This window comes from Anomaloglossus baeobatrachus, chromosome 2 (assembly GCF_048569485.1).
Source record: "Anomaloglossus baeobatrachus isolate aAnoBae1 chromosome 2, aAnoBae1.hap1, whole genome shotgun sequence".
NCBI lineage: Eukaryota > Metazoa > Chordata > Amphibia > Anura > Aromobatidae > Anomaloglossus > Anomaloglossus baeobatrachus.
This window is the reverse complement of record NC_134354.1, coordinates 690449493-690469475: the sequence shown is the minus strand read 5'-3', so window position 1 is coordinate 690469475 and position 19983 is coordinate 690449493. Positions and strand designations below refer to the sequence as shown.

General features: G+C 49.9%; 1 protein-coding gene across 1 annotated transcript in view; it reads left to right on the top strand.

Moving 5' to 3' along the window:
* ESPL1 (extra spindle pole bodies like 1, separase) overlaps nt 1-19983 on the top strand; it is a 196879-nt gene that overhangs the window by 131942 nt on the left and 44954 nt on the right. Inside the window, exon 24 of the mRNA XM_075337218.1 lies at nt 9195-9317. Within this exon, the coding sequence (XP_075193333.1) occupies nt 9195-9317 (123 nt within the window). The remainder of the gene's footprint in view (nt 1-9194; nt 9318-19983) is intronic.

Here is a 19983-nt window from a genome sequence, read left to right as displayed (position 1 = left end):
GCCAAATACGAGATGAGATGCTCCAGGCGACCATAGTCCCCCCTCCCCAAACCAGGTAAAACCCCCGACCAAACCAATAGCTTCAGGCCGATATCCCTACTGAATACCGACCTCAAGCTATACTCCAAAATCCTGGCAGGTCGGATCTCTGGTGTAATGCCCTCCCTGGTGCACAGAGACCAGGTTGGGTTTATCAAATCCAGACAGTTGGGTTTATCAAATCCAGACAGACGCTGGATGGCACCAGACGGATGATTGACCTCATCAGTGTGGCGGGGAGAGGCCGGACGCCTGCTCTGCTCCTGACACTGGACGCGGAGAAGGCCTTCGATCGGGTGCATTGGGGCTATCTATTTGAGGTTCTAACCAGATTCGGATTTACTGGCAGCATTTTTAATGCAATTACCTTTTCTTCATCGTTCCTTATGGGAGACCCAGACCATGGGTGTATAGCTACTGCCTCCGGAGGACACACAAAGTACTACACTTCAAACGTGTAGCTCCTCCCTCCGGGCTATATACACCCACTGGATGACAATCTAACCAGTTAAATGCTTTGTGTTCAGGAGGTCACACACACACACATGCATTCTCTGATTTTTCATTTTTAAGATTTTTGATTTCAAAGATATGGAAGAAAAGCGGGTCCAGTCTGGACTCCCGGCATGTCCCTTCTCACCCCACTGTGTCGGCGGTGCTGTTAAGGTTGACTTTACAAGGCTGGAGCCTTCACATGCCGTGCTCCTTCGCCATCCCATGGGCTCTGGCTTGAAGTGGGAGCCTTCACGGTTCTTTCTGCCTTGCAGAAGACCGGTCTCCATCCGCAGCCCTGTCTGGTTCCTGTCGGACGGAGCGTTTAACAGCCCCTCTCCCAGGGACTTGGCCCTGCGCCTCAAAGCTAAGTATTGAGACGCTTTTCAGGGGTCCCGGGTACATTTATTGTGGGGAGAGTGTGTTTTGTTACTTTGTTGTGATTTCCGGCCGGTTCTCTGGGTTTTTCCTGAGAACCGCGCCGACTGTGCCTGCTCGTCGGCCGCATGTAAAAATCTAGGCCCCGGCTTCAGTTGCGGCCTAGTTTCGTTTTCAGCTTCCCCTGCATGATTCACGCAGGGGAAAAGTGTGGCGCCGCCCACCGGCCGTTCAGCAGAGGGGAGGACACTCCTCTCTGAGGAGATGTTTCCCTCCCCTGTATCTCTCCTTGGCCCTCCGTTTTCCCGCTCCTGGGCTAATCCCCGCCCCCCCTCCTCACTCCAGCGCCATTTTATCAGCGTCTTCACACTGATCGGCGCTGGCTGCTGCAGCTCTGCATCCTGGAAGGCAGACGCTTCACTGGGGGTCCGAGCTGTGGAATCCGGAGGGCACACACAGGGGTCATTCGGTCTGGTAAGCCACAACCTCTGGTTGTGGGCTTTTATTATACACTCTCAGGGGTCATTCTACAGGAGTGTATTATTATTATTACTGCAGAGCCTCCACCTCAGCAGCATGTCTGTCACTAGGAGCAAGAAGACTGCTAAGCTGTACGCTATATGCACTGCATGTCAGCTCATTCTGCCAGAACCGAGCACATACCCTCATTGTGAGGCCTGCTCTAACATGGTGGTGCCTCAGCCTGGAGCCTTCTCAGGGGTCCCTCAGGCTGCTCCGGCACTGGTGGCTGAACCCCCGGCTTGGGTAGCATCGTTTTCTAAGGCTATCTCACAGTCCTTTGCCGACTCCATGGGACAGCTGTCCCGGACTCTGCTGACCATGCATCAGCCCCCTTCTCAGGGCGCCTCTGCTGCTCCGAGCTCTGCAGAGCTCTCAGAGCAGGTGTTAGGACCCCGTCCTCCTAAACGGAGACGCAGGGACCCTTCTCCTTCCTCGTCCCACGGCTCTGATTCACAAGCTGAGGTGCAAGGCGAGGAGGATACCTTTACTGTGGACTCAGACGCTACCTCTATGTACCCCATTCATTTATCTGAGGGTGATGCGGATGTTAGTGACTTGATTGCATCCATTAACTCCGTACTGAACCTCAATCCACCAGTGTCAGAGGAGCAAGCCTCTCTGGTAGAAATACACCAGTTTACCTCTCCTAAGAGAGCTAGGAGTACGTTTTTTAACCACTCCAGTTTCCAGACCACTGTTACCAAGCCCAGGGCCTGTCCTGACAAACGCTTTCCAAAGCGTAGTTCTGATGACCGTTTTCCCTTTCCACCAGAGGTGGTTAAGGAGTGGGCTCAGTCCCCAAAGGTGGACCCTCCGGTGTCGAGAATCTCAGCCCGGACAGTCGTATCTGTGGCCGATGGCACCTCTCTTAAAGATCCCACTGACCGCCAGGTTGACCTTCTGGCCAAATCTGTATATGAGGCGGCAGGAGCCTCGTTCTCCCCGTCTTTTGCAGCAGTGTGGGCTCTTAAGGCAGTCTCTGCCTCTCTGGCGGAAATACATTCCCTCGCTAGGGACTCTATGCCCGAGATGGTTGCCTTGACCTCCCAGGCTTCGGCTTTTTCATCCTACGCCATGTCTGCCATTCTGGAGGCCTCTCACCGCACGGCGGTGGCTTCCGCTAATTCTCTCGCGATCCGCAGGATCTTGTGGCTTCCAGAGTGGAAAGCAGATGCTTCTTCTAAGAAGTTCCTTGCTGGGCTCCCCTTTGCTGGGTCCCGGCTGTTCGGTGAACAACTGGATGAAATTATTAAGGAAGCTACTGGCGGGAAGAGTACTTCCCTGCCACAAACTAAAACCAGAAGACCTGTCCAGGGCAGGAACCAGTCGAGGTTTCGTTCCTTTCGTTCCTCTAACTGGTCATCCTCTAAGCCCTCAGCTTCGTCCACTACCTCAGCCAAGGATCGTAAACCCAACTGGCGCGCGAAACCGCGTCCTCAGAAGAATGGAGGAGCCGCTGCCACTAAGGCAGCCTCCTCTATCTGGCGGCGCCAGCAACGTCCTTGGTCGGTGGCAGGCTCTCCCGCTTTGGCGACGTGTGGTTTCAACAAGTCTCCGATCAGTGGGTGCGGGATATCATCTCCCACGGCTACAGGATAGAATTTTCTTCCAGCCCGCCAAACAGATTTTTTTCTGTCCACTCCCCCCTGCTCCAAGGCCGCCGCCTTCTCTCAGGCCGTGGCATCCTTGCAGGCCAACGGAGTAATTGTTCCGGTTCCCGCCCGGGAACGGTTCAGAGGTTTCTACTCAAACCTCTTCCTAGTCCCCAAGAAAGACGGTTCCTTCCGGCCCATCCTGGACCTCAAGCTTCTCAACAAGCATGTTCAGGTGCGGCGCTTTCGCATGGAATCTCTGAGATCGGTCATTGCTTCAATGACCCAAGGAGATTTTCTAGCATCCATCGACATCAGAGATGCCTATCTGCATGTGCCTATTGCGGTTTCACACCAGCGTTGGCTACGCTTTGCAATCGGAGAGGAACATTTCCAATTCGTGGCTCTCCCCTTCGGGTTAGCCACAGCCCCTCGGGTATTCACCAAGGTCATGGCAGCAGTGGTTGCGGTCCTGCATCTCCAGGGGTTGGCAGTAATCCCCTACCTGGACGACCTTCTAGTCAAAGCCTCATCCAGTGCAGACTGCCAGCGGAGTGTTTCGCTCACTCTCGCCACGCTTGTTCAATTCGGGTGGCTTGTCAATCTGCCCAAGTCCACTCTGACCCCGACCCAGGATCTTACGTACCTAGGGATGCAATTCGAGACTCTGCCGGCACTTGTGAAGCTGCCCTTAGTCAAACAGCAGTCCCTTCATCTGGCGGTGCGCTCTCTGTTGAAGCCCCGCCGTCATTCCATCAGGCACCTCATGCAGGTGCTGGGTCAGATGGTGGCGTCAATGGAAGCGGTTCCCTTTGCCCAGTTCCATCTGCGTCCTCTGCAGCTGGACATTCTCCGCTGTTGGGACAAGTGGACCTCTTCCTTGCACAGGCTAGTGGCTCTGTTGCCGCAGACCAGGAGCTCTCTTCAGTGGTGGCTTCGGCCCCTCTCTATCACAGGGATGCTCCTTCCTGACTCAGTCCTGGGTGATTCTCACCACGGATGCCAGTCTTTCCGGCTGGGGGGCAGTATTTCTCCACCACCGAGCACAGGGCACTTGGACTCCGTCCGAATCAGCCCTCTCGATCAATGTTCTGGAAATCAGGGCTGTTCTTCTAGCTCTCGTGGCCTTTCACCACCTGTTGGCGGGCAAGCACATTCGAGTCCAGTCAGACAACGCGACAGCGGTTGCCTACATCAATCACCAGGGCGGGACTCGCAGCCGCCTGGCAATGTTGGAGGTTCAACGAATCCTTCAGTGGACGGAGGACTCCAAGTCCACCATATCCGCGGTCCACATCCTAGGCGTAGAAAACTGGGAGGCCGATTATCTCAGCCGTCAAACCGTGGACAGCGGCGAGTGGGCCCTTCATCCGGCAGTGTTCAGGTCAATCTGCCGCAAGTGGGGCACTCCGGAAGTGGATCTAATGGCATCCCGGCACAACAACAAGGTTCCGGTTTACGTGGCTCGCTCCCACGATCCTCAGGCCTTCGCAGCGGACGCGCTGGTTCAAGATTGGTCCCAGTTCCGTCTGGCCTACGTGTTTCCCCCTCTAGCTCTCTTGCCCAGGGTTCTGCGCAAGATCAGAATGGAGGGCCGTCGGGTCATAATCATTGCTCCGGACTGGCCCAGGCGAGCTTGGTACCCAGATCTGCTCCGTCTGTCCGTAGAAATGCCGTGGCATCTCCCGGACCGCCCAGACCTTCTCTCTCAAGGTCCGTTCTTCCGCCAGAATTCTGCGGCTCTCAGATTGACAGCGTGGCTCTTGAGTCCTGGATCCTGACGGCTTCAGGCATTCCTTCTGAGGTCATCTCCACTATGACTCAGGCTCGGAAGTCTTCCTCGGCCAAGATTTACCACAGGGCTTGGAAGATTTTCCTGTCCTGGTGTCGCTCTTCCGGCCATGCTCCTTGGCCGTTCTCCTTGCCGACCATCCTGTCCTTTCTACAGTCCGGTCTGCAGCTAGGACTGTCCCTCAATTCCCTCAAGGGACAGGTGTTGGCTCTGTCGGTATTATTCCAGCGGCGTATCGCCCGACTGGCTCAGGTGCGCACCTTCATGCAGGGCGCATCTCACATCATTCCTCCTTACCGGCGGCCTTTGGATCCTTGGGATCTTAATCTGGTCCTCACGGCTTTACAGAAACCCCCCTTTGAGCCTCTTAGGGAGGTTCCCTTGTTTAGACTTTCACAGAAAGTGGTCTTTCTGGTGGCCATAACTTCTCTCAGGAGAGTCTCTAATTTGGCTGCGCTCTCTTCGGAGTCACCTTTTATGGTTTTTCACTAAGACAAGGTGGTTCTCCGTCCGACTCCGGACTTTCTCCCTAAGGTGGTATCTCCTTTCCACCTTAACCAGGACATTTCATTGCCTTCCCTTTGTCCGGCCCCTGTGCATCGCTTTGAGAAGGCGTTGCATACCTTGGATTTGGTGCGGGCGCTCCGAATCTGTGTCACGCACCGCCGCTTTTAGGCGGTGCACCTCACTTTTTGTACTAACCACGGGTCAGCGCAAGGGTCTCTCGGCTTCTAAGCCGACCCTAGCTCGTTGGATTAGGTCGGCCATCTCCGATGCCTACCAGCATTCTCAGGTGCCCCCACCGCCAGGGATTAAGGCGCACTCGACCAGAGCTGTCGGTGCCTCCTGGGCTTTCAGGCACCAGGCTACGGCTCAGCAGGTTTGTCAGGCTGCCACTTGGTCTAGTCTGCACACCTTTTCGAAGCACTACCAAGTGCATGCTCATGCTTCGGCAGATGCGAGCTTGGGCAGACGCATCCTTCAGGCAGCTGTCGCCCACTTGTGAAGATAGGTTTTGCCTACTTCTCAGTTTTGGTTATTTCCCACCCATGGTCTGGGTCTCCCATAAGGAACGATGAAGAAAAAGAGAATTTTGTTTACTTACCGTAAATTCTTTTTCTTATAGTTCCGACATGGGAGACCCAGCACCCTCCCTGTTGGCAGTTCTTGTTCCGTGTGTTTCACCGGCTGTTGTTGTAGACAGAGGTTCCGGTTTTTCCGAGTTTTACTCTATCTCTACTTATGGGTGGATGTCCTCCTTCAGCTTTTGCACTGAACTGGTTAGATTGTCATCCAGGGGGTGTATATAGCCCGGAGGGAGGAGCTACACGTTTGAAGTGTAGTACTTTGTGTGTCCTCCGGAGGCAGTAGCTATACACCCATGGTCTGGGTCTCCCATGTCGGAACTATAAGAAAAAGAATTTACGGTAAGTAAACAAAATTCTCTTTATTATACTCTCATCCATCAGCGTCAGTTTTTGTCTCTGGAATGATGTCGGACAAGTTCCCTGTCACAAATGGGACGAGACAAGGGTATCCGCTATCGCCCCTCATATTCGCCTTGGCGATTGAACCTTTAGCGGAAAAAATCCGATCTCACCCAGTAATATCAGGAATCCAGGTGGACAGGACAGAACACAAAATAGGTCTGTTTGCGGACGACATCATTCTAGCGATAACAAACCCCACAGAGTCATTACCGGCAGCAATGCAAATCATTGATCTGTTCTCCAGAATCTTATATTATAAACTAAACACGTCTAAATGTCAGGTATTAAACCTAACCCCATCCACAACGTACCCCAAAAAATTCCAGAACAAGTACCCCTTCAATTGGAATAACGATAGTGTTGAGTATCTAGGTATCCGGCTAACACTCTCGGCAGATAAAATGTTATCTCTGAATTATGAGTCCCTGAAGAAGAAAATCCAAGCTGACATATTAAGAATGAAGAAACACGAGCTATCGTGGATGGGCAGGATCGCATCAGTGAAGATGTTCATCCTCCCGCAGATATTGTATCTGTTCCGCAATCTCCCCATCATATTCCCAATGAAAATACTAAAAGAGATACAAGCCATCCTCTCCAAACATATATGGCAGGGAAAACAGCCCCGAGTCCAGGCAGACACACTCTACACCCCTATAAGTAAGGGGGGGCCTGGGATACCCCTCAGTGGTCCGCTACTACAGAGCTGCATTATTTGAGCAATTACGGTTCATGTGGAACGATGAGGATGACCGGCACTGGATAGCCATTGAGAAATATCTGATTGGAGCCACCAGTGTCTCCGCCTTTTTCCATGCACACCACACTCTAATCCCTGGTAGGAATTTTAACATATCCCCAACCATAGACGCGACCCTGGAGCTATGGAAGATGTTAACTAATAAATTAGGCCTTATACAAATCACACTCCTTAAGGCCCCCATAGAGACACTGGAGCATTGTATCCCTGACCTAAAGCTTAAAAACTGGAAACTATGCCAAATCACATGTATTGGGAATCTGTATGGTGGGGAGGAATTACTCACCTTCTCATCATTGCGAGAGAGATACAATATACCACAAAGGGACTTCTACAAATATCTGCAGATCCGACACTTCCTCTATGGAAGGAAGGAGCAGATGACGGCACCGCCATCTAAGCTGTACTCTATGCTACTGAACCCCACCACACAGAGGAAAGCATTGTCTATAAGCTATGATTGTATGCTAGAGAACACCCTGCCCTCGCTAACCACATACCTACAAAAATGGGAAAGAAACTTACACTGTACCTTCACACCGGATCAATGGCGAGCATCCTTCCTAATTATTGGAAGCCAATCTAAATGCACTAACCACATAGAAAACGCAAGGAAACTATTATATAGGTGGTATCTCACCCCCCAGAGGCTATCTAAGATGTTCCACAATTCCCCGGACACGTGCTGGAGATGTGGAGACCCCGGCGCAGACATGTTGCACATATGGTGGAAATGTAGTAATGTCAGACATCTGTGGGAAGCAATAAATCATTTAATATTTCAGATTTGTGGTGTAGGAATAACGCTGTCCGCACAGCAGGCGCTGCTCGCCATCGATCTGGACTCCCTCCCCTACGAGATCCGCACAGTGATTGTACATATCATTGTGGCCACAAGACTCAAAATCGCAAGTCACTGGAAAACCCCCCCAATGCCCCGCACTAACCGAAGTCATCTCACTGATCAATGAGAACTGCCTATCCGAGAAGATACTCGCTTCATCCAACAATAACATAGCGCTATTCTATAAGAAATGGAACTACTGGTTATCCTTCCGATTTTAAATACTGTTATAAAATGAATCTACAGATGTATATATGGAGAATGTGACCCGGAAATTGATGTGATATCACCATTCCCCCATCCCCTTCTCCCCCCTCCCCCCCCCCCCCCCTCCCTTGTTTAATACCCATATTATTGTGATTTTTGTTGATAACGTGATGACAATATGATGTATGATGTAACATCTGACATTAATTACTAATAAAAAGTTATGGTTTAAAAAAAAAAAAAAATGAATAGTAAAAGCCAAGCATGTATATGGCTAAAAATAAGCGCTAATAGTGTAACACCATAAGGACAGTGTGGTATATATGGAAAATATACACTCACCTAGTGTAGTTGTGAAAGTCACAACTACTGATACGCATGAGATCCTGGCGTCTGCTGCAGCCCCACGTGGAAGAACATTCAAGAGATATATATAGAAGGGGTTAAAACCGCGCATCAGCCACAATGAAACTGTAGAAGCGTTGATGAAGGATAATCTTTTTATTTCATCGGTCTACGCGTTTCAAGGTCAAAGACCTATTCTTCAGGACCAGTACCGGTACTGGTCCTGAAGAGGTCTTTAACCTTGAAACGCGTAGACCGATGAAATAAAAAGAATATTATCCTTCATCAACGCTTCTACAGTTTCATTGTGGCTGATGCGCGGTTTTAACCCCTTCTATATATCTCTTGAATAAGCATGTATATGGGACATCTGACTTCAAATACACTGACAGCAGCATGGGGCAAGGTCCTGGATCTAAGATGGCTTGCTGGAACCCATATCTTCCATATATATGTATATACTGTGGATATGCCATCAATGTACAAGATGGGAATACCCCTGAAAACTAGGGCTGTGGATGCTAATCCCATTGTCTCTTAACTTCATGGTGCCATTTAGCAAATAAGCTATGGTTATGGTATGTTTGCCTAAAAAGTAGTTCCATATAGAATCGAATGGTACCTCATGGCCAATCAGTCGGTGGGCTGCATTTTAAGGTTTTCATATAATCAGAAAATTTACCTTTTTGCCTATTGCCACATATATAATATGCCGCTACTGTATTTTCAATAGGTGTCTCTAAGCTCAGCAGTACATGAGTTTGATGAAATTCAAAAAGAACAGAAAACTGTCAACTATCTGACTGATAAAAAGGAATGGTGGGAAGGACGCACGGCTCTCGACAGCCGCATGAAGGTACACACATCAGTACTGGGTTTTCTTGTTTTTTTTTTTTTTTTGTTTTAAGTTGAGTAAATTCCTTTTTTTTTTTTTTTTTGCTTCATTGGGGGACACAGAAAAACAAGGGTGTATGCTGCTGCTACCTCTAGTAGCACTGACACTATACAAAAACATAAGTTGGCTCCCTCAAGCAGTGTTCACCTGCCAACTGGCCCAAAGTTAAATTTAGTTTTTAGCTTTGTGTTAGTAGGAGTCAGACATGGCTGCTTTCAGCCCCATTTCTACTTTAAATTTGTTTTAACCCCTTAATGACCGCACGCAGTAAAATTACGTCCTAGCGGTCATAATGTTACTGCCCGCGGTCTGCTGCCGGCAGCTTGCCGTGATCGGCTCACATCTCAGCTGTTTTCACAGCTGTGATGTGTGCCTGCCAGGCACGAACAGAATCGTTATCTGCTCGTGCCGTTTAACCCCTTAAATGGCGCTGTCAATATGGGACAGCGCCATTATAACGGCATCGATGGTTAACATTCTCACCGGCTGATACCGGAAGTTACTTGATCACGTGACTTCCGGTGCTGGTCATGGTAGCACAGGGTCATGTGATGACTCCTGTAGCTCACATGAATTACTTTCGGTTTCACCCGGCCCAGAGCTGGGTGAGGCAGAAAATGAGCATATCTGCGGTTTACAGCTGTATAGCTGTGATCAGCAGATATGGCAGAGCGATCGGATTGTTGATCCATATAGCCCCCCTAGGGGGACTAGGAAAATAAAGTTAAAACCTTAATTTTTTAAAAAAAAAAACCTAAGCTCAAATCACCCCCCTTTCGCCCCACTGAAAATTAAAGGGTTAAAAAAATAAAAAATGTACACATTTGGAATAAACGCCTGATCTATCAAAATATAAAATCAATTAATCTGATCAGTAAACTGCGTAGCTGCAAAAAAATTCCAAACGCCAAAATTACCTTTATTGGTCACCATAAATTTTGCTCAAAATGCAATAACAGGCGATCAAAACGTAGCATCTGCGCAAAAATGGTAGAGCTAAAAACTGCAGCCTGAGACGCAAAAAATAAGCGGTCACTGAGCCATAGGTCCAGAAAAATGAGAACGCTATGGGTCACGGAATATGGCATAAAACGTGTCCCACTTTTTTTTGGGAAAAACGTCAGATTTTTTTTTAACCCCTTATATAAAAGTAAACCTATCATGTATGGTGTCTACGAACTCGCACCAACCTCAGGCATCACACCGACACCTCAGATTTACCATATAGTTAACACAGTGAATAAAATATTTCAAAAACAATAGTGCTATCGCACTTTTTTTGCAATTTTTCCGCATTTGGAATTTTTTTTGCGGTTTTCCAGTAACTATACGGTAAAACTTATGATTTCATTTAAAAGTACAGCTCATTCCGTAAAAAGAACCCTCACATGACCTTATTGACTGAAAAAAAAAAAAAAGTTTACGTCTCTCAGAAGAAGAAAAAAAACGGAAAGCGAAAAATTGGCCGCTGGTGAAGGGGTTAATAATCCCTTTTTCATTCAGATACAGCTAGTGATTGGGCAACAGAGTGGAGTTGTCACTCTGTCATCCCACCTAGAGACCAAAGGCCATGTCACACTAAGAAACATCGCTAGCAACATCGCTGCTGAGGCACGACTTTTGTGACGTAGCAGCGATCTTGCTAGCTATGTTGCGCTGTGTGACATCCAGCAACATCCTGGCCCCTGCTGTGAGGTCGCTGGTTGTTGCTGAATGTCCTGGGCCATTTTTTTTTTTTTTTTTTTTTTTTAGGTGTTGCGCTCCCGCTGTGAAGTACACATCGCTGTGTGTAACAGCAAGAGAGAAACAACTGAATGTGCAGGCAGCAGGCTTCTGCGGACGCTGGTAACCACGGTAAACATCGGGTAACCAAGAAGCCCTTACCTGACCTTACCTTACCTTAGCCCTTACCGCTCTCACGCTGTCCGTGCCGGCTCCCTGCTCTCTGCACACGTAATTAACCCGATGTGTACTGTGGCTAGGAGTGCAGGCAACAGGAAGCCAGCACTGACAGCGTGAGAGCGGCGGACGCTGGTAACTAAGGTAAATATCGGGTAACCAAGGTAAGGGCTTCTTGGTTACCCAATGTTTACCGTGGTTACCAGCGTCCACAGAAGCCGGCTCCTGCTGCCTGCACATGTAGCAGAGTACACATCGGGTAATTAACTCGATATGTACTGTGGCTAGGTGTGCAGTGAGCCAGCGCTAAGCGGTGCTCGCTGGTAACCAAGGTAAATATCGGATTGGTTACCCGATATTTACCTTAGTTACCAAGCACAGCATCGCTTCCACGCGTCGCTGCTGGCCGGGGGCTGGTTGCTGGTGAGATCTGCCTGTGTGACAGCTCACAAGCAACCCATGTAGCGACGCTCCAGCGATCCCTGCCAGGTCAGGTTGCTGGTGGGATCGCTGGTGCGTCACTTAGTGTGACATCTCACCAGCTTCCTCCTAGCAACTTACCAGCGATCCCTATCAGGTTGTATCGTTGTTGGGATAGCTGGTAAGTTGTTTAGTGTGACTGGGCCTTAAGAGCGCAGTGTGTGGTTGCGTCACTACTGTTTACTCTCTAGTCTACAAGGCAGGATCCTAAATCATGAGTGTTTGGGGCGCCCCAGACAGTCCGTGCAGGGTCCACAGATGAAAACAAGTGCCTTTCAGCTGTCTGACAAATGTTTAAGACGTCTGTCCATCTTTCACCTGCAGTCTGTGAAGTGGATATAGATCAGGTAAAATAGGAATGGTTTTATATATGTAGCAATGCAGCTCTAGTCTGAACTTCCCTAGCCTCCTCCATTTTCCTCGGCTTTACATCTCTCTATTTCCAGAGGTTCCATCGCTCTCCGCGCCACCCAGGCTTCTCCGGTAGCTACAATCTCTACTATACGCCCCAGTTTTTTACCCAGGCTACTTCTGAGGCTGGGCAACGGCCCCAGCCACGTTGACCAATTACGTGCCCGTGGGCTTCTCGCATGCTATTTTCTCACCACCTCCCTCTGGGACAGCTTAGTGGGCTCTTGTTCCTCCATTTCCACATGGGAACTTGCACGCCTCTTTCACCTCCACTCCCCTTCTCCTCCAGCGCCATACTTGTATGCTGGCTTTCAGTATCACTCAACAAGCCTTGGCTTCCCTGGATCGGCACATCAACTCTCCTGGGCCCTGATCCTATAGCGGCCTGTCTACTTCAGTCCTTGCACTGCTCCGCATGACTTCACAGCTCCAGGATCAGGTAAGCTCTGCCACTTGGAGGCAGCTCTTTCTCTTGCAGCGTTTACTCACCCGGCACGTCTTTCTTTTTCTGCTTTATGCCTAACATCAGGAGTTTCATTCCCTCTGCCATTGTCTCACATTGCTTGCTCTTCATGCAATAATAATTTCCCTCTGGTCAGCTTTTTCCTCTGCCCGGATTGCAGCTCATATAACATGCAATCTCAGAAGGAGACCACCACTGTCTGCAATATGAGAGCACATACCTCTCCCCCGCGAGTGAGCTGTAGCTCTGTCCAATCGGTCGCTGACCTAACCATAGTGTCCCTTAAGGTCCAGTCACACTAAGCAACTTACCAGCGATCCCAACAACGATAGGGATCGCTGGTAAGTTGCTAGGAGGTTGCTGGTGAGCTGTCACACTGCGACGCTCCAGCGATCCCACCAGCAATCTGACCTGGCAGGGATCGCTGGAGCGTGGCTACACGAGTTGCTGGTGAGCTCACCAGCAACCAGTGACCAGCCCCCAGTCTCCTAGTTACAGCACACATCAGGTTAATTAACCCGATGTGTGCTGCAGCTAAATGTGCACAGAGCAGGGAGCAGCGCACACTGAGCGCTGGCTCCTTGCTCTCCTACTTACAGCACACATCAGGTTAATTGCCTGATGTGTGCTGCAGCTAAATGTGCACAGAGCAGGGAGCAGCGCACAATGCTTAGCGCTGGCTCCTTGCTCTCCTAGTTACAGCACACATCGGGTTAATTACCTGATGTGTGCTGCAGCTACATGTGCACAGAGCAGGAGCCGGCAGCACAGGCAGTGAGAGCGGCGGAGGCTGGTATCAAAGGTAAATATCGGGTAACAAAGGACAGGGCTTCTTGGTTACCCGATGTTTACATTAGTTACCAGGCTCTGCAGAAGCTGGCTCCCTGCTCACTGCACATTAGTTGTTGCTGTCTCGCTGTCACACACAGCGATCTGTGCTTCACAGCAGGACAGCAACAACTAAAAAATGGCCCAGGACATTCAGCAACAACCAACGACCTCACAGCAGGGGCCAGGTTGTTGCTGGATGTCACACACAGCAACATCGCTAGCAACGTCACAAAAGTTGTTCGTTACCAGCGATGTTGCTAGCGATGTTGCTTAGTGTGACGGGGCCTTTACTCTGGTTTCTGTCTTCTGTGTCTCAACTCAAACATGGGAGACCTTGCAAAAGATCAAGAAGTGAGGTCATGCCAGCTCTTCTTCCAGGTCTCCATATCTCTTAACTTCTTTCAGGTTGGTTTTCTCTCGATCTTCCAATGCACCTGTGGTTCAGAAGTCAGACCCTCGTTCCTAGTACGATTCAGATCTAGACTCTCTGAACATATTTCAAAGTTTTGGGGACATGGAGGATAGTCTAATTTTAGCAGTAAATAGGACTCTCAATATGAAGGACGATGAGCCAGTTAATTTTGAGCAGCCCATATTCTTCAAGAAGATAAAGTGCCTCCTTCCAACTAAAAGGAATTCGACTGAATTTTTGACAAAAAATGTGAACATCCTGAAAAAATGGGCAGTCTCCTTCAGTGGATCCCCCAGTTTCCCGACCTATCCACCAATACTATTTTTACCCTCTCGGATGGGGCACCCCGAGTCTCTGGGTAAGTTTGCCTTCAAGGCCTTGGAATTGGCCCCTTTCCCTTCATTCGCCTGCATGTGGGTTTCCAAGTAGGTATTGGATAAGGCAAAGCTTTTTCTGCAAGGCCAACAGATTTTCCTCCATATGACTGGGTGTACCTGACGATCCTCCCAGGTTGTGTGGCCGCCTTCTATCTTCAGAGACGGGTGGCTTTCTGCTGTCGACGATAGCTGGGTCCGAGCGGTCTCCTTTGGCTACAAAATAGAATTTTTCACACTACCTCACTCTTGTTTCTTTAACCTCCAAAGAGCGCCTCATTTATCCCAATCTTCAGGTCTATTAATATACTCCACAAGACAGGCATTATCATTCCTGTTCCTTTTCAAAAATATGTTGTTTTTTTTTGTTTTTTTTTCTAGGTTTTTATTCAAACCTGTTTGTGGTTTCAAAAAATGACTGCTCAATTCTCCCCATTATGTACCTCAAATTGTTGAACAAATGCGTCCGCCTGCATCACTTCAGAATGGAGTCTCATTCGTCTATTTTATAGCCTCCAAGGAAACCCAGGAGTTTCTCTGATCAGTGGATATCCATGATGCCAACCTACCCAATCCCATTTTTCTGCCTCACCAGAGATTTCTCTGCTTCTCAATTCAATTTTCAATTCACAGCACTGCCCTTCAGTCTAGCCACAGCGCCCAGGGTTTTCACAAAAGGAAAAAAAACGGCACCTGTCATGGCCATTCGTTCTGTTCATTCCGTATCTCGAGGCTTGAAATTACTGTGGACACTCTTCAGCGTCTTGTTTGGATCGTCAGTCATCTCTGATCCTGGCTCCGGGCATAACTTTCCTGGGTATGCTATTTGACACTGGATGCACAAGCGTTTTTCTACCTGCACTATTGTGCAGGATTAATTCTTTCGAACTTCCATCTCCTTGCTTGCTTCAATTTTACATGAGCGTTCTGGGCAAGATGGTAGCTGCGATGGAGGCTGTCCAATTTGTACAGTTCCACACTTATCCCCTACAGCTATTTCTTGAGATGGGACAAATCAACTCATTCTCTGTACCAGCCTCTTTCAATTCCTCCCTGGGTCAAGGTGTCCCTGGAATGGTGGGGACACTCCCCTTCTCTTTCAGCAGGGAAGATAGTTTCTGCAGATATGTTGAAAGATTGTTACGACGGACGCAATTCTCCTGGATTTGAGAGGAGTTTTTTAGAGTTTCCGAGTGAGTCAGACTGATGTCAGGTCTCTCAAATTCTTTCATGGGCCGAACAGAATGTTTTATGACTATTTCAACAATACACATCAGTGGAGTGGACAATTGGGCAGCTGACTATCTCAGCCACAAGGGCCTCGCAAAAAGGCTAGTGGTCCCTGAATCAGTCCATCTTTGACCAGATCTGCCTCAGATGGGAAACTCTCGATGTCCATTTGATAGTATCCAGGCTGAGCCACAGGATTTCCCATTTTGTGTTCAGATCTTGTGATCGTTTAGCGATCGGCTATAAAGGTCTTGCGAAGTCCTGACTTTCCTCTTTTTGCCCCTTATCTCCAATCTGTACAAGATGATAAAAGCAGGAGAAGTGCCCAGTCCTTCTCGTGACCCTAGACTAGCCAGTAGCCCTTGGTAAGCAGAGATCATCACCCTTCTCATGAACGTCCCATGGAATCTTGCAAATCTCCTCTCACTGGGCCTCTTCTTCCACCAGAATTCTCAGTCTCTCAATTTAACGGGATGGCTGTTGAAGCCACGGCATTAAGGTCCGCTAGATTTTGTGAAAAGGTCATCCAGATAATGATCAAAGCAAGAAAGCCTTCTTCCTCTTGCAGATGACATTTTTTCTGCTGGTGCGATGCCAACCACAGTCTCCCTGACCTTTTGGCTTACCCTCCCCTCTGGCCTTCCTGCAGTCAGGTCGTGAAGCTGGTTTATCCCTTACTTCTCTCAAGGGTCAAGTTTCAGCCCTTTCCATTCTTTTTCAGAAGCATCCTAGGACCTGAGCATTGTTCTGGTCGTTTTTCAGAACTCCCATTCCAAGCTCTATACTTCTGAAAGTTTTTGCCTTCCTTTGTAGCTTTCATCTCTGACGAGTGTCTGAACTTTTAGCTCTTTCTTGCCATTTTCCCTACCTTGTGTTCCACCAGTACAAGGTGGTTCTATGTTCAATTCAGTCTTTTCTTCCTAAGGTGATTTCCTTTTTTCAACTTTGCTAAAATGAGGGCAGTACGATGTTTTGTTATTTCCCTACCATTCTCGGGTGAGGTCACTAAATAAGCTGGACCTAATGAGAGAACTACGTTTTTGTACCTCTCCAGGATGGCACCTTTCCAGATGTGCAGATTGTCTCTTTGTGATCCCTGACAGTCATTGCAGAGGTCTTACTGCCTCAAAAGCCACCATCGCTCACTGGATCCAGTCTGCTATCCTGGAAGCTTATTGAATCAAAGATACAATGTGTCCACTCATGGTCACTGCTCACTCCTCTTGTGCAGTGGGGGCCTCCTGGGTTGTCAATCGCCAGGCCTTTGTCTCACAGCTCTGCAAAGCTGCTGCATCTTCTTACTTTCATGCGTTTGCAAAATTCTACAGGGTTGACACCTACGCGTCGTCAGATGCGAGCTTTGGTAGAAGGGTTCTGCATGCCGCACTGGCCTGAGCTCAGACTTGATGTTTTTTTATCTTCTGCTTTAGGGTGTCCCATGGTTTCCTGTGTCTTCCAAATTAAGCGATTCAGAAAAGAAGATTTCTTCAGCGCTCTATTGGGAGACCCAGACGATTGGGGTATAGCTACTGCCCTCCGGAGGCCACACAAAGCACTACACCAAAAGTGCAAGGCCCCTCCCCCTCTGGCTATACCCCCCCCGTGTATCACGGGTTCTCCAGTTTTAGCTTTGTGTGCGAAGGAGGTCAGACATTCCATGCATAGCTCCACAGATTTTAGTCAGCAGTAGCTGCTGACTATTTCGGATGGAAGAAAAGAGGGCACATATAGTGCCCCCAGCATGCTCCCTTCTCACCCCTGGATGGTGTTGTAAGGTTGAGGTACCTATTGCTGGTACAGGGCTGGAGCCCCACATGCTGTTTTCCTTCCACATCCCCTTGTAGGGCTCTGTGGAAGTGGGATCCTGCCGGCCTCTCAGCTCTGACGCCGGGCTCCATCCACAGACCCATTAGAACCTGATGGAGACGGAGCAGGGGTACGATCAGGGACAGGGCCCTGCATCATACAGGTACTCTGTGTCCCCGGCAGGCACAGACACACTCCGGGCTGGCTGGGTGTTGTAGTGCGCCGGGGACCGTAACGTTGGAGTTAGTGTCCCTACAGTTTACTGGGGGACTTTGTGTTGTGGGAACGCAGCGCCGACCCCCTCTGGACCGGGCGGCGCTGCTGTGACTTGTGGTGCGCCGGGGACACGCCGACCGCGCTTTTACGGCGGCGGCGTTTATAAATTTAGTCCCCGGCTTTTTGGGCCTAGGACGCCGGCAGCTCCGATTCGTTCCCGCCCCCACCCTGTCAATCAGGGTAGGGGAGAGACGCTGTTCGCTAGCAGCGACGAGGGCTGGAGCCTGATTTACATGCTCCAGCCCTCTCACTTGGCACAGAGGGAAGCAGGCTTCCCGCTCTTGGCCAGGAACGCCCAGGGCCCGCCCCCCTTCCTCTCTCGGGACGCCGGCAGCCATTACATGCAGCCTGGCTGGAGGAAGGACGCAAGGCTCTGGGAGACCTGGACTGGGGGGCTATCTTGCGACCTCACACCCGCTTTTTAAGCGGGCGGTAAGCGGTTTTTCTGTGCTGGTCCCTCTAGTGCCTCACTGTGTATCGGTGTACTGTGTACAGATATATAGATATTGTATTTCTTGCACTGTGAGGTCGCTTCTGGCTGCATATCCCAGATCGCTCTGAGGAAGCAGCAACATGTCATCCTCAAAACGCAAGGCTGCCAAGGCTAGGGCTGTGTACACTGCGTGTGCTGCATGTGGGGCTGCTCTACCAGCAGGTTCCAAAGACCCCCATTGTGTGCAATGCTCAGATCCGGTGCTGCTTCGCCAGCCGCAGTCAGGAGAGGTAGTGTCCCAGGCTGAGACGCTTGTAAGTTCTGCCCCGGTGACAGGGACAGACTTTGCAGTTTTTGCGGATAAAATGTCTGTGACTATGACAAAAATCCTTGACACCTTGCAATCTATGCATGGGACTCAGTCTTTGGGCACGGCGAGGCCTCTGTCCTCAGGTCCCCCTCACTTGGAATTAATCCAGCCTACAGGGGGGTCCCCGGCTTCACAAGCTGAGGATTATGACTCAGATGATAGCCCCAGCCACCCTAAGCGGGCTCGCTGGGAAAGACCCTCAACGTCATCACACTGCTCAGGGTCTCAGCGCAATCAGTCTCCCTGTGATGTGTCTGAGGAGAGTGATCAGGAATCCACTCCTGGAACCCCTCTCAACCTGGATACCCCTGATGGGGACGCCATGGTAAACGACCTTATCTCAGCCATCAATAGGCTGTTGGATATTTCTCCCCCAGCCCCTTCAGCAGAAGAGGCGGCTGCGGAGCAGGAAAAGTTTCGTTTCCTCTATCCCAAGCGTAAATTGAGTGCTTTCTTGGATCACTCTGACTTCAGAGAGTCAATCCAGAAGCACGACGCTCACCCAGAAAGGCGTTTCTCTAAACGATCTAAAGATACACGTTTCCCTTTCCCCCCGGAGGTGGTCAAGCGCTGGACACAGTGTCCAAAGGTCGACCCCCCGATTTCAAAACTTGCAGCTAGGTCCATAGTTGCAGTGGAGGATGGCGCTTCACTTAAAGATGCCAATGACAGACAGATGGACCTTTGGTTAAAATCTGTCTATGAAGCTATCGGCGCGTCGTTTGCTCCGGCATTCGCAGCCGTATGGGCACTCCAGGCTATTTCAGCTGGCTTAGCAAAAGTGGATGCTATCATACATCCAGCAGTGCCGCAAGTGGCGTCCCTTACCACGCAGATGTCGGCGTTTGCGTCTTACGCTATCAATGCGGTCCTAGAATCTACCAGTCGCACCTCAATGGCGTCCGCCAATTCGGTAGTTTTGCGCAGAGCCTTGTGGTTAAAGGACTGGAAAGCAGATGCTGGTTCCAAAAAATGTTTAACCAGTTTGCCTTTATCTAGAGATAGACTGTTTGGCGAGCCATTGGCTGACATCATTAAGCAGTCCAAGGGTAAAGACTCCTCTTTACCACAGCCCAGAACAAGCAAACCTCAGCAGAAAAAGTGGCAGCAGAGGTTTCCGTCCTTTCGAGGTTCGGGCAAGACACCATTTACCTCGTCCAAAGGGACTCAGAGGACGCAAAGAAACTCAGATTCGTGGCGGGCTCACACACGCCCCAAGAAAGCAAATGGAGGTACCGCTTCCAAAGCGGCTTCCTCATGACTTCCAGCCCCCTCCCTCCGCATCTCCGGTCGGGGGCAGGCTCTCCCGCTTTTACGACATTTGGATGTCACAGGTCAAGGACCGGTGGGTGACAGACATTTTGTCTCGCGGGTACAGAATCGAGTTCTATTCTCGTCCTCCAGCTCGGTTCTTCAGAACCTTCCCACATCCAGACCGAGCAGATGCTCTGCTGCAGGCGGTAGAATCCCTAAGAGCGGAAGGAGTGGTGATCCCAGTCCCTCCTCAGGAACAAGGGCAAGGGTTTTACTCCAATCTCTTTGTGGTTCCAAAAAAGGACGGCTCGTTCCGTCCTGTTCTGGACCTAAAACGGCTCAACAAACATGTGCACGCCAGGAGGTTCCGGATGGAAACCCTGCGTTC